Source organism: Tachypleus tridentatus, chromosome 2, assembly GCF_004210375.1.
Source record: "Tachypleus tridentatus isolate NWPU-2018 chromosome 2, ASM421037v1, whole genome shotgun sequence".
Taxonomy (NCBI): Eukaryota; Metazoa; Arthropoda; class Merostomata; order Xiphosura; family Limulidae; genus Tachypleus; species Tachypleus tridentatus.
In genome coordinates this window covers 128,560,894-128,577,236 of record NC_134826.1, presented here as the reverse complement: position 1 = coordinate 128,577,236, position 16,343 = coordinate 128,560,894, and the positions used below count along the sequence as shown (strand labels likewise).

At 34.4% G+C, this 16,343-nt stretch overlaps 1 protein-coding gene across 16 annotated transcripts in view; it reads left to right on the top strand.

Moving 5' to 3' along the window:
• LOC143245084 (uncharacterized) overlaps positions 1-16,343 on the top strand; it is a 63,528-nt gene that overhangs the window by 20,153 nt on the left and 27,032 nt on the right. For all 16 annotated transcript variants that reach the window (XR_013025464.1, XR_013025463.1, XM_076490941.1 and 13 more), the window contains 5 exons: positions 31-312; positions 1,511-1,657; positions 1,933-2,073; positions 12,646-12,699; positions 15,495-15,563. Coding sequence is in view for 14 of the 16 variants with exons in the window: in XM_076490941.1 (XP_076347056.1) it covers positions 31-312; positions 1,511-1,657; positions 1,933-2,073; positions 12,646-12,699; positions 15,495-15,563 (693 nt within the window). In the remaining 2 variants the exon portion in view is untranslated. The remainder of the gene's footprint in view (positions 1-30; positions 313-1,510; positions 1,658-1,932; positions 2,074-12,645; positions 12,700-15,494; positions 15,564-16,343) is intronic.

Below are 16,343 nucleotides of genomic sequence, written 5' to 3'. Positions count from 1 at the left end.
TTTACTTACCATCAGTACAATTTACTTTAGTTCAAGCAGTTGAGAGATTGACTGGCAGTAGTGTTCCAGCAAGTCCAAACCCTGGAGCTAGTAATTCAACTGTATCTCCCCTGTACTCAGGATCCAGCTCTGCACCTACATCTCCAGGATTTCTACCATGTGAATCATCTATAGAAGGTCAAACAAAAAAACAGCCTGACCCTAACAATCCACAAGAATACTGTTCCACAGTATCACCTCTGCAGCAAGATAATGGCAGCTTGAATAGGTCTCCTCTGACAGTATTGGTACCTATAGGAGTCCTCAAAAGAGGTGAGGTTGTTTATCTCCTAGCAGCTCTTTAAGCTGGAATTGTGGAAGAATAATTCTAGGTTTAATAGTATGTATGTTGCAGTAAAACTTAAAATATACTACTAATAATTATTTGATATACTTTTTAAGGAATTATTTTTGCTTTTCATACTTTAAGACATTCCTTACTGTAATTTATATACCCATTCTAGCCTTAGAAGAGTACTAATAATCAATTTAAAAGCCAAATAAGTTAAAGTTTCTCAGGCTATAAATTATCTCACTTTTAGTTTTATTATTTTCTACTTGCACTCAACATCAATACGCCTATGAAAGTAAAACTAAAAATAAATATTGCTGAGTAGTTGATATGCATACTGTCTTGTTTCAGGCTTAATTTGATGGGAAATACAAAATAATAAACACCTTATAACCCTAATGTTTTTTTTGAAAGGGTCTATTTTTCAAAGGTTTTCAGGTTATAGGGTTTCTGTTATGTTTTTTCAAGACTTTTGAACCGATGTTTTTCTGACATCATGTTTGATGGTAAATATTCTAGAGTAGATATACTTGGGAATATTTCAGTGCTTATGTAATAATTCTATATGTTTTATAGATTGATATTTCATTATTTGCTAACAATTTATTTTCAAGAAATACATTTCTTGATTATATTGATGAGTATACAAATAGAAATTTTTTTTACAAAATTTGACTTGTCATGTAACTAAACTTCACTGTTATTTCTGGCTTTTGTTTGACTGCCATGGACTTTGTGTATATGATTGTATTACAAGAATGTGGCTGTATTGGTGAAAGAAATTAATATATTGAAATGTTCAAACCAAATTACTAAACATATCACTTATAATATAATATCACCACTTTAGTATATTAGCATTATTTTCAAAGGGTTTGTAATGAAGCAGTTTGGAAATATTTCTTATGCTAATTTATTTTTATATTAAATAATAGCTTTCATCATGATAACTGTATTAGTTGTTTTGACTGAAACCACTGGCAGAAGACTTATAAGCAACAATTTTTATTTGCTATTAAACATTTACAGATAAATATTGATCAGTGGTTTCTAAAATTGTTTTTCAAGTAGAATGTGCTTCAAATTTTTCAGATTTTCTTTTTATCTCTTTCTTGCTGATTACTTTGTTAGTAAAAGTGAATTTTTGTACAAACAATGTTTTGTTTTGTTGTATCTCAGCGGGAGAGAAGCCCCGTAGAGAACCAAAACAAGTTATGTTTTCTGATGGTATCCGTCCTGGTGGTGAGTTAACAGATCTTGACAACTCTTCAGATTATCATTCCATTCCAGTCAGGCGTCATGGTCGTGTCCAGATGAAGGTTACTGGTATGTTTGTCATGAATAATCGTGTTTATTAATTAAACAGTGTGCAGCTGGTGTTGTATTGTGTTGAGATGGCTTGCAGTCTGTTAGGTAATTTCACATGCTTTACATTTTCTTTGAGTATAGTGCAGTATATAAGAATAAAATTAAAAAGTATTATATATATAACTGTACAAAAGTTTTTCTTTAGAAGAAAGCAAAATTTCTGTATTGTTATTCCAATCTTTCATTGCAGTTTATTTTTGTTAATTTTCTGGTGAATCAATTTTCTTGTATAGGAGAATCAGGCCCTGAAACAGGTGGAAACTCTATAGTAGCAGCTGGAAGACGAAAAAGAGGATCTCGTAGAACTATGCAGCGAAGACGAGTTGTCATATCAGATAACGATGGTCCTTTGCCTCCAATACTTTTACATGCAGGTAAATTATTTTATGCACAAAACTAAGCTAGTTAAACTTTTGACATAAAACATACCATAGCTTGTTTTTTAGCTGAATCTGTATATGAAATTTAGATTTTTAAATATGTAGCATAATTGATACTTAGAGGTTTGTGAAGATATCTGAGAATTAGAAGTTAATAATGCGATTATTCATGTAATTTCAACCTAGCATTTACTGCTAGTGACCAACCCAAGGTTTCATCTCCAGAATTAGTTCTTGACAGTATCCCTGACATAATTAATTTATGGCTTTTGTGTTAACATTTTTTTATCAATCCTTTGAACTTGTTAATTAGCTCCTCTGAATGAATCCTCCTTACATTGTTACCCCTATGTGCACAACTAAGAATACACTGTTCCTTCATTATATCTCTTACTCTGTCAGTTATGTCTTCCTCCTGTGCCTCAGGGTAACATAATCTAACCATTTTTCTCCATATTTACCCCACTGACTATTTTATCTACATGCCATCCTAATAAATCACCTATTATTATAACATCTTTAAGGTCGTAATTCATCTCTTTCTCTAACTCTTTTGCTTTCCTTCCCTCCAGTAGGTCCTCATATACATAAGTGAAGAGGTAAAATCTGTTGCTCAGTAGAATAGGGTTTTTACAAACAAGTTCACTGCTTTTAACCCTAATACTATCTTTTCTAATTTCCTTTATGTCATTCTTAATTTTAGAAGATACCTCCCTTGCAAGTAAAAGCTTAAGCTCCTCAAGTCCTGCTATCATTTCACACAGTTTATTCTTCTCATTATCTATATTCGCTGCTTTAGTTAGGATAGCCTCTAACTTTTCCTCCAACCTGCAATGCAGGTTATACATAAAAATTTAACTTCCTCATAACTAGCTTCCTTAAAAGTTCATAGTAGTTCAGACTTTCCAGGTAAAACCTATTCATTGCACCTATCTCACCTTACAAAATGAAAATGCTCAAATCCTAAACTAGTCTCAACTATTGTATTGTTTGTAAAATTAATAAAAAACACCCAATACTATAAATAAATACTTGTAACCTATTGCAAACACCGTTAAGCCTAAGTTTGGCAGTTACTATTTTCAGATATAATATGCAGTATACAGTTTTGCAACTAATTTAGCAATCTTTTTAGTTAGCTTTTCCTTACAAAAGCATTTCAATAACCTTTTTAATCCTATCTCTATAGGTCATGGGTCAAAGGCCAAGTTGTATTGAGTTTGTTGACTCGCATTCAAAATTTTACTGAACTACTGTTTTACAAATGTACCCTTAGGTGTGGATTCCTGCACATGGTGAGGGGACCTCCCAGGAAACGTTCTGTTCTGTCTGGTTACCTTCTCTGGGATCTAAACATCCACCCATGTGTTTGCCGTGCATGGCGACCCGTGAAGGGGAGGAGAGGATCCTGGTGGTTGAGGGGTCCAACCATAACACACCACTTTGGCCTTGAATTCCTGTAGATGGGCGGCCTTTGGGTGGCCCCCCTTGGGTTAGTCGGCTGGTCCACTTGGGCTAGAGTCAACCAAGTACCAGTGTTGGAAGTTCTCAACGGGTGCTGTGGACATAGTGCCTGATGCTGGTGTTTGGGTATAGTGCTCACGAAACCCTGGCGTTGCTGCATTGTCCTTGCATGACATTATAGTGCGCATTTTGTAGGGCTCCATGGTGGGTGGGGTCAGTGGGTACCAAAATTTTTCTTTTTTCCTATGGATCCTCCTTCAAAAAATTTAAATAAAATAGTGAAAAAACAATCAATAGGTAAGCGACCACATCTTGAAGACTTTGAGCAGCAATCTTCAACATCTGTAACACACGTACCTCATTTTTTTATATTACATTCTCTTTCAGAAAAACTTTTAGGGCAATTGTCCCCCTTTTTTATTCAGAAGGGACTAGAGGGTCTTGCTGGCTCTACAAAGTCAGTAAAGAAGCTTCAATCTGGAGACATATTAGTTGAAACATCCACAACCCACCACAGTGAACTCCTCTTGAATTCAACGGCAATTGGGGATATACCTATTGAGGTTACCCCTCATGCAACCTTGAATTCATCATGAGGAGTTATTGTTGAGAGGGATTTGAAGAATGTCCCCGAGTCAGAGATTCTCACTAGTCTCTCCACTCAAGGAGTTTCTGCAGTGAGGCGCATCTCTACTCGCAAAGATGGTGTTACACTGCCAACACATACCCTCGTTTTGACATTTATATCATCACGTGCACCTGCCACCATCAAGGCAGGTGGGTACGGCCATACATTCCAAATTCTCTCCGATGTTCACAATGTCAGAGGTTCGACCACTCAAAGACATCATGTCGTGGTTCCCTGACATGTGCTCGTTGAGGTGGCAAGGACCACGATGCCTATGAGCGTGACATGGACCCACATTGCGTTAACTGCAATGGTTCTCACCCTTCCTACTTTCGTTCTTGCTTAAAATGGTTGGAGTTAAAAGAGGTGCAGCGTTTGAAAACGACTCATAACATCAGTTATCCTGAGGCTCGAACATTGCTGCCCGCCACTCCATCTTGGACATATGCTGCTGCACTTCGTTCCACAACTACAGTGGGAGTGCAGACAGATCTCTCTGTGCCTCCAAGAGAATCATTTTCAAAACAAATGAAAAGCCTTTTGACCTCTATGGTTAAAAAGGTTGATTACTCGACTTCCACACCCATCTCTGTTCCTCCCATACATTCCAACAAACCTCAAGATCCACATCCTTCAGTTTCAAATACAGGCATTTCTTCTGATACATCTTTTTTTCCCACTCCAAAAGGCAAAACAATCATTCGTTCACGTCCTCAATCACTGGAATCTCCTTCCAATAACAAAGACCTGCCCAATCGACCCAGAGCAGGATCCATGGAGGTTGATAGACCTCCTCCGACTAAGGACAGTAAGGAAAAAAGACGTGGTCGTAAACAGAAGGGTTCTCCAGCCAATTTGCCTACCCGTCATTAAAAATGTCCACCTTGATACAATGGAACTGTCGAGGTTTACGTTCTAACCTGGATGATATCAAAACACTAATTGCTTTCTACCATGCTGTATGTCTTTCCTTGCAAGAAACATTTCTAAAACCTGCTGATACAGTCACCATTCGGCAGTTTTCTCTGTACAGAAATGACAGACTGTGTGATGGACGAGTATATGGAGGGGTGGCACGATTGGTTGATCAGCATGTGCCCACCCTGTCTTTGTCACTCAACACACCCTTGGAGGCCATAGCCATCCGTGTTTCCTTGGGTCATACCATCACTGTTTGTTCTCTCTTTGTTTCCCCTGGAGAGACATATGAGCAATCAGACCTTGATGCTCTCGTTGAACAGTTGCTGTCTCCCTTTCTACTCCTGAACATCATCCCCTCTGGGGAAGTGCTGTTATTGATAGGAGGGGTCGCTTTGTAGAGCGTATGCTCTCTGATCACAATCTTTCTCTTTTCAATACTGGTTCTTCCACTTATTTTCATGCACCTAGTCAGTCCTTTACCGCTATTGATCTCTCAGTTTGCTCCCCTTCATTATTCTCCCATTTTTCATGGAGGGTTGACAATTATCCACTAGACAGTGATCATTTTCCTATACTTTTGAGTGAGACTGGCCATGGTTGATGCCACCCTACCCACGTGCCCCAGTGGAAGCTGGATCAGGCAGACTGGTCCACTTTCACTGCTCTCGCAGAACTTGATCCTGCCATCGTGAATCAGCCATCAATAGATGACTGTGTGGCAGTGGTAACTGGCTGTATTATACAAGCAGCTGCTCAGTGTATTCCTAAAACCTCAACATGTTTTCCATGATATCCTCGTCCGTGGTGGAATCCTGCTTGCCACTTAGCAAGGAAGGCTTAAAAATGGGCCTGGGATACTTTTCGTAGATATCCCACACTTTTGAACCACGTCGCTTTCCATCTGTCCCGTGCGCATGCTAGGTGGGTAATTTGTCAAAGCCAGAAGGAATCTTGGATTAAGTTCACAACTAGCATATCTTCTACCACCAGTTTCAAGGTCATATGGGACAGGATTCGAAAGGTCAGTGGGCACTACAATTCTGTCTCCCTCTCAATCTTACTCTCTGATGGTCAGGAGGTAACTGATGTCCAGAGCATCACTGATACTCTAGGTGAAAGCTTTTGCCAGGTATCTACCACTTCTGCTTGTTCCTCCATCTTCTTGGCCATCAAGACTCAGGCAGAGGGTTCACCTCTTTCTTTTCGAACTGACTGTCTCTTTGACTATAATTGCCCCTTTACACTGGTGGAATTGAAAATGGCCCTTCATCAGTCTGGCAGTACATCTGTTGGACCTGATGATGTACACTATGACATGCTGCACCATCTATCTCCTGCTTCTCTTGATGTCCTTCTTTTCGTCTTCAACTGGATCTGGCAGGAGAATGTTTTTTCTGACGCCTGGTGCCAGGCTATTATTTTACCTTTCTCTAAGCCAGGGAAAGATCCCAAGGTTCCTTCAAACTACCATCCAGTTACTTTGACGAGCTGTATCTGTAAAACCTTAGAAAGGATGGTTAGTTCTCGTCTTGTTTGGTTCCTCGAATCACACAACCTCCTCTCGCCCACCCAGTGTGGGTTCCGACGACAGCACTCCACTACAGACCACCAAATTCGACTTGAAACATCAATCAGAGAAGCCTTTCTCAAACGCCAACATCTTGTATCAAAATTCTTTGACATTGAGAAGGCTTATGACACAACATGGAGGTATGGTATTTTGTGAGACCTCCATACATATGGGTTACGTGGCCATTTACCCATGTTTATTAAAAAATTTTTAATGGACAGGAGATTCCAAGTTTGTGTGGGTTCGACACTTTCCCGTTCTTTTGTACAGGAACTTGTAGTCCCTCAGTGCTGTGTTTCGACTGTCACACTTTTCAGTCTAAAAATAAATGCCATCACTGAACAACTCCCTCTCACTATTGCTAATGGGCTGTATGTCGACAACTCTCACATTTCATGTCAGTCGTTGAACATGAGATATATTGAGCGGCAACTACAAACTGCCCTCAATCGTGTACTGAAGTGGACTATCGAGAACGGCTTTAATTTCTCTCTTTCTGAAACCATTTGCGTGCACTTTTGCCACCAACGGGGTATTCACCTTGATCCTGAACTTCATATCGGTGAAGTTTTGCTGCCAGTGGTCCCTGAGACCAAGTTCTTGGGGCTTATCTTTGACTGTAAGCTGACCTTTATACCACACTTAAAGCAGCTATGGGTAAAATGCACAAGAGCACTGAACATCCTTTGTGTCCTCTCTACCAATTGGGGAACAGATCAATGTTCTCTGTTAAAGGTATGTCGTGCTCTTATTCGATCAAAACTCGACTATGGATCAATGATCTATAGCTCTGCCAGACCCTCAGCCTTAAAGATGCTAGACCCCATTCATCACCAAGGACTTCGACTCTGCACTGGGGCTTTCTGCATCTCTCCAGTTCAAAGCTTATACATTGAATCTCATGAACCTTCTCTGCATCTTTGCCGTTTGCAACTATCTTTACTATATTCTTTGAAATTTCGTTCCTTACCAAAGCATCCCACCTGAGGATGTGTTTTCCTTCCTCAGTGGGCCATACTTTTTGAGAACAGACGATCTGCCATTGCTCCATTTGGCCTTTTCATCCAGGCACAATTGGATGACTTGGGTCTGTCCTTGGATAACATTACAGATTCCACAGGTCAGCTCATCCCACCATGGCTTATTACAGCCTCCAAATGTGACCTTTCTTTCAGTCATCTGAAACAGGCAGATACTCCAGATTGGAAGTACCGTCATTTATTTAATGAACATCTTTTAAACAATCATTCTGTTCCCATTTGTACAAATGGTTCCAAATCAGATAATTCAGTGGGCTCTGCTATGGTTTGCTGCGGTTCGGTGGTTGCACGCAAAATCCCCTCTACAGCTTCTGTGTTCACTGTATGCCATATCTCTTGCCCTGGATCATATTGAAGCTGAGCAGTACTCCAACTGCACTATTTATACTTATTCGCTTAGTACTATACTGACCCTGGAATCGCTACACGTTGGCTCACACCCTGTTCTCGCTGATATTCAAAACTGACTGGCCCATTTCTCATTAACTGCTACTTCTATCCAGTTTTTCTGGATACCAGGCCATGTTGGTATTTGTGGGAACAAGCTTGCAGACACGGCAGCTAAATCTATCTGCTCTGGCACTATCACCACTGTGCCTATTCCGTACATGGACTATGGTCTTGTATTCAAGGGTCGGCTCTGTGCCAGCTGGCAGTCCACTTGGAGTGAGCAATGCGACAACAAGCTTTTTCAAATAAAACCCGAAATTAGGCTTTGGCCATCTAGTTTCCGTAAGGTTCGGAAGGAGGAAATTGTTTTAACTAGACTACGCATTGGTCACAGTTTTTTAACTTATTGTTTTCTTTTATCTGGAACTGATGCACCAGTGTGTAGTTTGTGTAACACTCAAATCACTATCAGCCACATTTTACTTTTTTGCCATCGTTACGATTCTCAACAACGGCAATATTTTAAACATGTTTTTTTCCAGTGTTTATCTGTAACATTGGACAGTGTTTTTGGTGATGGTGACACTGTCCACCTTGATAAAGTTTTTAGTTTTTTAATGGTCATTAATCTTTTTAATCTCATTTAAATGTTGGATATTTATTCATTACACCTTTTTAATTGTGGTTCCCTTTTTACAGTTTCATTCTCTCTAGTTCAATTTGACATTTAAAAATGGCCAGAACATTAAATAACTCGACACCAGGACTGGAAAGGCCTACTTTAGGTGACTGATACTGCTGTTTGAACTACCTGTTAGTCATCCTGGCGAGTTGTTATTCCAATTTTGCTGCACTTTTAACATTTTTATTACTTTACCCTTTGGTACTGGCCATATTGACACATAACCTGGAACCAGGACTGGAAAGACCAACTTCAGGTGACTGTCGGTGGTTCTTGAACTTACCTGTTAGTCTTCCTGTCGGGTTATGATTGTTACCATTCTGCTACAGAAGTTCTTTACAACTTTATAGATTGGATGTCAACATCGGTTTTATGCAATTTTCTGTTTTTAATTGCTGTTTTGTTTTTACCTTCGTTTACTTTTACCTTTTTACTGGACATTTGGCTACTCATTATTACGATTTTGCTATATGTCTTTTAAAACTTCTATTATTTTACATTTTGATAATGGCTGCTATGACACATAACCCGGAACTAGGACTGGAAAGGCCAACTTCAGGTGACTGACGGTGGTTCTTGAACTTATCTGTTAGTCTTCCTGGAGGGTTATGATCATTACCATTTTGCTAGAGTAAGTACTTTACAACTTCTTTTACTCTGCTTTCTCTCTTACCATTGTAGACTAGTTGTCAACATTGGTTTTCTTCTTTTTCTGTTTTTCAATGATGTTTTGTTTTACCTTCATTTCCTTTTCTGTATTTTACTACATTTAATTTATTTTTACCTTTTTACCGGACGTTTGGCGCAGATAGCCTAGCTGCTTTGTGCCATAAAACACTAAATCAATCAATCAATCAATTTATAAATGTATGTCATTAAGTTTGGTGTCAAATTGTAGGTTATAATTCAAATCTTAGTATAATCCATTAGTTAATTTTTTTAATTTAAAAGAAAATATTAATAATAAAATCATAAATATTGATATTTGTGTGTCACATGGTATGTTTATTGCAACATATATATTTCATTGGGTGAAATATTTCTACATTTAGTGAATCAAACACAATGCTTCTTTCCACCTCTTTTCATTTTTGGAAATGCTTATGTTCATCTAAAAAGCATTTAATAACTATCTAGAGATTATAAACATTTTGTATGGAAATTTGAAAATGTTCTGATGTGTAAAATTTCTTTAAACTGATATTTTGTATTTTGTAATGTTTACTGATAATCTGCAAAATTTTGTAAAGATACATTAACTTTATTAGAAAATGATAGTATAATAACTCTTTAGACTAGTTTCATGGTTAGAAGCTGGGTGGATTCCACACAACCTGTAATTGTAGGGTTAATTGTATTACAACTGGTGTATGCACTTCAGGAGCTGAGTACACATTTGAATATTTCAAAATTATGATAAAAAAATAATTATAAATTATATTTAAAGAAATTTTTTCTCCAAAAATAATTTGTAATTCATGTTTCAGCCTCATATAATACATTGACAAAAGAAAATAAAATCATTTCAACTTCTATTTGAACAAAACTCTGGGGAACCTATAAACTATTATTACATTTATTGTTGTTTTTTGTGGTTTGTTTGTAGAAATTTTCTCAGGTGTAATTGCCTAGAATCTCATTTCTTAGAACTGTAATGAATCATGTTATCTTTCTGACATAAATTTCTCTCTGTCAGTAGTTTATGAATCCTAGTTTGTGATTGCTTTGCACTAGAGGTAGAGAGAATGGATCTTAACTGATAATGTAGCTCAACTTTGAACACAGAAGGCAAATATGATTTAGTAGTGGAAGTTTTAAACTACTTATTTCACAGTATAATTAGTACTGTAGTTTTATAAGTAGCTTGTGGCTTTTTGACATAACAGCAAACAGAATATCTTGTAGGATGGACCATTGATCAAAATGTAAAGTTTTTAATATTTGGGAACCACAAATCTAAAAGAAATATTATTAAATTTAATTATATTCAAACAACACATACAACTACAAGAACTGCTTTTTTATTGAAAATCAAGAAAGATTTTTAGAAATATATTAATCTTGATTAAAATTATCATTGGCAAAATTTGGCAATTTGCTGGAAGGATCAAAGTAAATTATAAAAGAAATATATCGGTAGACATCAAACAAGCTAAGCTTGATTTGATATATGAAAAACAGATAGCATACAATAAAATATTTTTAACCCTCTAACAACAAACAGATCAAAGTGTACTTGTCCATGAGCTTTTTAGACTTGCATTTAAAATTGAATTAAACTACTTTAGTATTAATGAATTCAAATAAAATTGGCATTTAAATACACTTAATAAATCATGTTTTAATACTATACAAGTTTTACAATCTTAATTTTATAATGGAATATTTAAAATATCCTTAAATTTACCTAGTATGAAAATTGACATTTGTTTTCTAGGTCATCCCTCTTTAATTAACTTACTATCCTTCTGAGAAGCATAGAAATTTGACATAAGTTACTTGTTAAAAAACAGATATTACCAAGGCAAAGCTTAATTTTTATAGCCTCCAATCTTATTTGTTCACAGAGCCATAAACTAGGAAATCACATCCACTTTGCAAATTGCAATAGTTCTTGCTGTTGTTTTATGCTAGTTATTTATGATCAATAGAAACCTAAAGTTTTACTTTGTCAAATGACCTATCATATTATGTTGTTTTATATACAGAATATTGTATACAAATATCTTTCTCAATAGTTTTTTTGAAAATCTAATGATTGTTTGTGAGACATGCAACTTTTATTACAGGATTATTTGTTTGACATGGGTCAAAAGGCAATGAAACAATAAATTGAAGTATAAATAGATTTATACTGTTACAAAGTTTAAGCCTTTTAGGATAAACAATGGTAGTTTCTTGTTACAATTTGCAATTGCTGTACACTCAAATTTTATTTATTTCATTTGTTTTATGATAGTTATGAGGGCAGTCAAATTGATCAAATGCATATATAATCATAGTAGAGAAAATAATAGATAAATTATAAAGTTTTCCTCAAAAATAAGTTTATTTAGATTTAGCAAATGAAATTTGATTACTTAAAAGTAAAGAAAAGTATTTTTAATGTTAACATTAAAACTACTGTGCACTAAGAGCAATCAATTTCTAAGTCCATATATTCATGGACAAATTTTATTTGAAATATTTAGATAGAAATCTTGATTTACTGTACACAAAAAACTTCTAATATCTATTGCAAACTTGTCAAATTTTGTGAAGGCACACAAAACATATTAAACGTTCTAGAAACTAAACATTTTTGGGGTCATGAAGTTGATCATAGTGGCTGAGTCCATAGCACAAGGGTTAATACCGTTTTGTTTTGTCATTGTTATTTGTTTTTTTTCAAAACATTGTTTGACAGCAAAATTTTAAAAAGTTACAAATTCTAAATCGAATTATATAGTTTATTATAGGAAGTGTTACCAAGTTTCTAGTTATTTGGTAAAGTACTTTAAGTGTGAGAGTGAAAGGAATAGGTTATAACCAGCACCATTCTAGTTCAAAGAGGGTTACTGTTAAAGCAGGCTCAAAATGAACAAAATTCATGTACTTCTTGTATTTTTCTTTTGGCCAATTTTAATTTTCTTATATTTTAATTACTATTTTTGAACACTCTAAGTAAAAAAAAAATAGTGAAGTAGATAACCATGTAGAATTTGAGTCTTGTTTCACATAATTTTCTCAAATATAATGAAATTTTTACAAATTGTTACTCTGTTCAAAAGTAATAGTTTCTCCATCAAATACATTTATCTTTTTATGAAATCCTTAATTAATTTGCTTTTGATGAAACTAATAGTTATAAATTTTCTTTGATTGTTTAAAGACTTCAACATAGATGGAAAACCAGACACTAATCAGCTATTAAAATGGATGCAAGGTAAGCTGTAGTTCATTATTTATAGCCTAGCAAAAGTTACCTGGCTTTGCTTGAGTTATTAGGTTGATGTATTCTAGATGACTATGTCACTGTGTGTATTCTGAACCTTGTTTAGTATAGAAAAACAGTCAAGAATGTTTAAACCACATATTTTTATTTTTCAGAAACATAAAAAAGCCATAAATGTACAATCAAAAAATAAACTAATAGATAATTATAAATACCACTGCATGTCATGTTATCTAACTCATATAAGAGCCAGTGGGAGTTGCATCACCTCATGTTTTATTATTCAAAATAAGAGGAGTCATAAAAGCCAAAATGCATTTATCCACATAACGTATGTCCATTACAATTTCAGTGATGGTGGTCTTGAAGGGGATTGCTGTGAAACTTTGCAAGTGTAGTAAATATTGGCATGGTTTAAAGAAATTAATAAATAAGCTTAAAGTAAAGACATAATTTGAGATAATGTAGTCTGGAGACAAATGTGTGAAAATGATCACATGAGGAAGAATATCAATTCAATTTTAAACTTAATTTTTGAATTTAATCAACAAAGACCCTAATTTTGTTGTTTAAACATTTAATTTTATGCTTTCAGTATGTAAACTAACAATAGGTAATACCTTTGTTGCTAAGCAACATGACACAAAAAGCATTGTTAAAATGCATTACCACAGTGCACTGGCTTTTCTTGGTATATGAAAACTTAATAACAAACCATTCATTTCCTATGTGTTTTTTGCTAGTTTACCTTATTAAAAAAAGAGCATATACGTAATAACCAGATGCACACTCTCATGGTCCACTTAGTATGGATGCAGAATTTCTAGTTTCTTACTAGGTTCTTTCCCCTTGAAGCTATAGCAGTCACACATCTTTTCTATGTGTATTTTTTTGTTAGCTTGCCTCATAAAAAATGTGCATGTGTGCACATTTGTAGATAACTAATAATACCCAAATACACACCCTTAGGGTCCACTTAGTATAAGTGCAAAATTTCAGCTTTCTACATTATTTTTTAGACACACACAGAAATGCCCTTTTATTATTATAGATGAAATTAAATATGAAGAATAAAGAAGTCCACTTAATGCTGTATAAGTATATATTATTATGTCTTCTTAAAATTGTGACTTCAAAATGTGTATAAAATAGCTTTTCTGTTTAACTGGCATTTGTATTATGGGTGGCCTTTTGTCCCATATGTGGCAATACAGTTAAAGGCTTTTTGTTTATCTTATCACAACACCTGTGTGTTATTAATGCTGAAAGACAATTTTATAATGCATCAGTTTCGAGTAGGCAAGTAACAATGTAGTTGTTTACCCACTGGATCTTTATATAGACAATTGTAGCTTGAGGCATGTTAGAAGTTTATTGATATCATTTTCACAATATAAGATTAATTTTGTTTTTCACTAAACTTGATTAAATTTACTTGAACATAATTTAGTTCAAACTGTCTAAACCGAAGCAGAATGCAAACAAATTAATCTTATTTAAATTATTTACCTTGCCAACAGCCCATTTTATTGAAATAACTTTTTTCTCACCTACACAAGTACATAAATTTGATAACTACATTAAAAAGTAAAAAACTGAAGTGTAAAGAAACGCAACTGGTACCATTTAGAATTTTTATCTGCATTTAAAAAGTTTTGGATAATGTTTTAGTTTTGCTTAAAGTTTCAAAACAGTTGAAAATTACCATCTTATACTTTGTTTTTCAGTTTGTATAAAACTGGAATAGGTTTTTTACATTAAATTTATCTGTAAATTCCAAATTGTCTAAGACTTTTTTTTTTAAAGAGGATGCTCATTTCACATTGTTCAGCATTTCATCCACCTACCAAAATAGAACTGAAGTACATATATATAATGCAATTAAAGTCTCCATTGTCATCACCACTATCTGCTTTTGTTAAGCCTTTTCTCGCACATGACCATGTGCATCATCTGTAAATTGGTGTTACATTCTTCCATAAACCAAATGATTATTGTTCTACATACTCTAACCTCCAGGTCCTTTCTTAAAATATATTAGTTGGTATTGTACAGCAGAGTGTATCTAGAGACATGGTTTTGCTTTTAAAATGAAACCATAACAAAAATGCTTAACTTTAATAAACGTGAATACCCCCACACACCATTAGTTTTTTAATCTTTGCTGTGCATGATGTAACCTAGTTAGACATTTACTTAAAGACAGCATCTTATCACTGAAGGAAGAGACTGTGCTTATCCTAACATAATAGTTTTTCATAAGTTTGGCTATTAAGCTCAGGGTATTTAGGAGTATAATTGATTAGTGTTATTATATAAATAAAACATAGAAAACATTCAGCAACTCAGTTTTACATTGTAAAAGGTACAATTCATATTTTAGTGTGAAAATATAAGAAATATTACTAACAAAATGTCTTGGGGAAAAAATTTACTCTGTAACAGAAGCTACCAAATTAGACATAGTATTTATTTATTTTAGATGTGTTTGTTTATTGAATTAAAGTATTATTGGAAATATCACATTACAAACAACAAATAAAATGGATCAGTTGGTAATGAAATAGAAATTTCAGTTCAACAATTTATTTTCTTGTTAATTATAAGATAATGTATATCTTTCCTTCACCAGTGAATGTGTGAATGAGAAACTTTGAACAGTTTATCATATTTTATTGTTTTTATCAGTTTCTCACCAAGTGGAGTTCATATATTTCAAATCTCATCATTTCATTGATGGAAACCTACAGAATTTGATTCAGTTTGATTTAATATAATATTTTCAGATAATACTGCTCGTCCTATTATGTTTGGATTGACTAGGAATTTACATGTCTTGTGCAAGTTAGTCACATGTAAGTATTTTATCCTGTTTCCTCTTTAATATAAATAATTTTAACCATATTAAATAATTATTGTGTGTGTAGTTTGTTGTATATACCTCTATTTTATTGATACTTTTAAAAGTTTAAGACAAATGTGGTATGATTTATTGTGGTGTATTACTTGGATCATGTTACATCAATATTGTATGTAAATATATGCTTATTCTTTAATAGATTTTTTCAAGTTAAAATTTGGTACTTAAAATATGCTTATGTATGGTTTTGAAAATGTCAAAACAACTTTGCATATTTTCTGGATTATCAAAGTGTGAATTATAATTGTTTACATTGGATAATGCTTTTATTAGAGTTTAAGCTGACATTAGTTGAAAGTAAATTAATCTGATGTACATGGGTGCAGGTACAAATGTACTTTCTATGACATTTTACAGAATGTAAAATAATGCAGTCATTTACACTAATTGCAGTACAAATGTCTTGTGGGGCTCTGCTAGTATTGCTCAGTTTTGTCTGTCACAACAATGCTCACACACCTAACTATATAAATATTCATCACATACTTAAATATTTGCATATCTTTTCCATAAAAGACATATGAACAAGAATATTATTATATAAATAAATGGTGCATGTTGACCTGTTGACTGCCAAGTATTTCAACTGCTACGGTAACTCCAAACCAAATTCAAAACACAAATCTAATGCTTCTTCATTATGTAACTTTTTTCGTGACTCCATTTTGGATCAAAAGTGAAACAATTTGTAAGTCGGTCAAATGCATGTATGGTG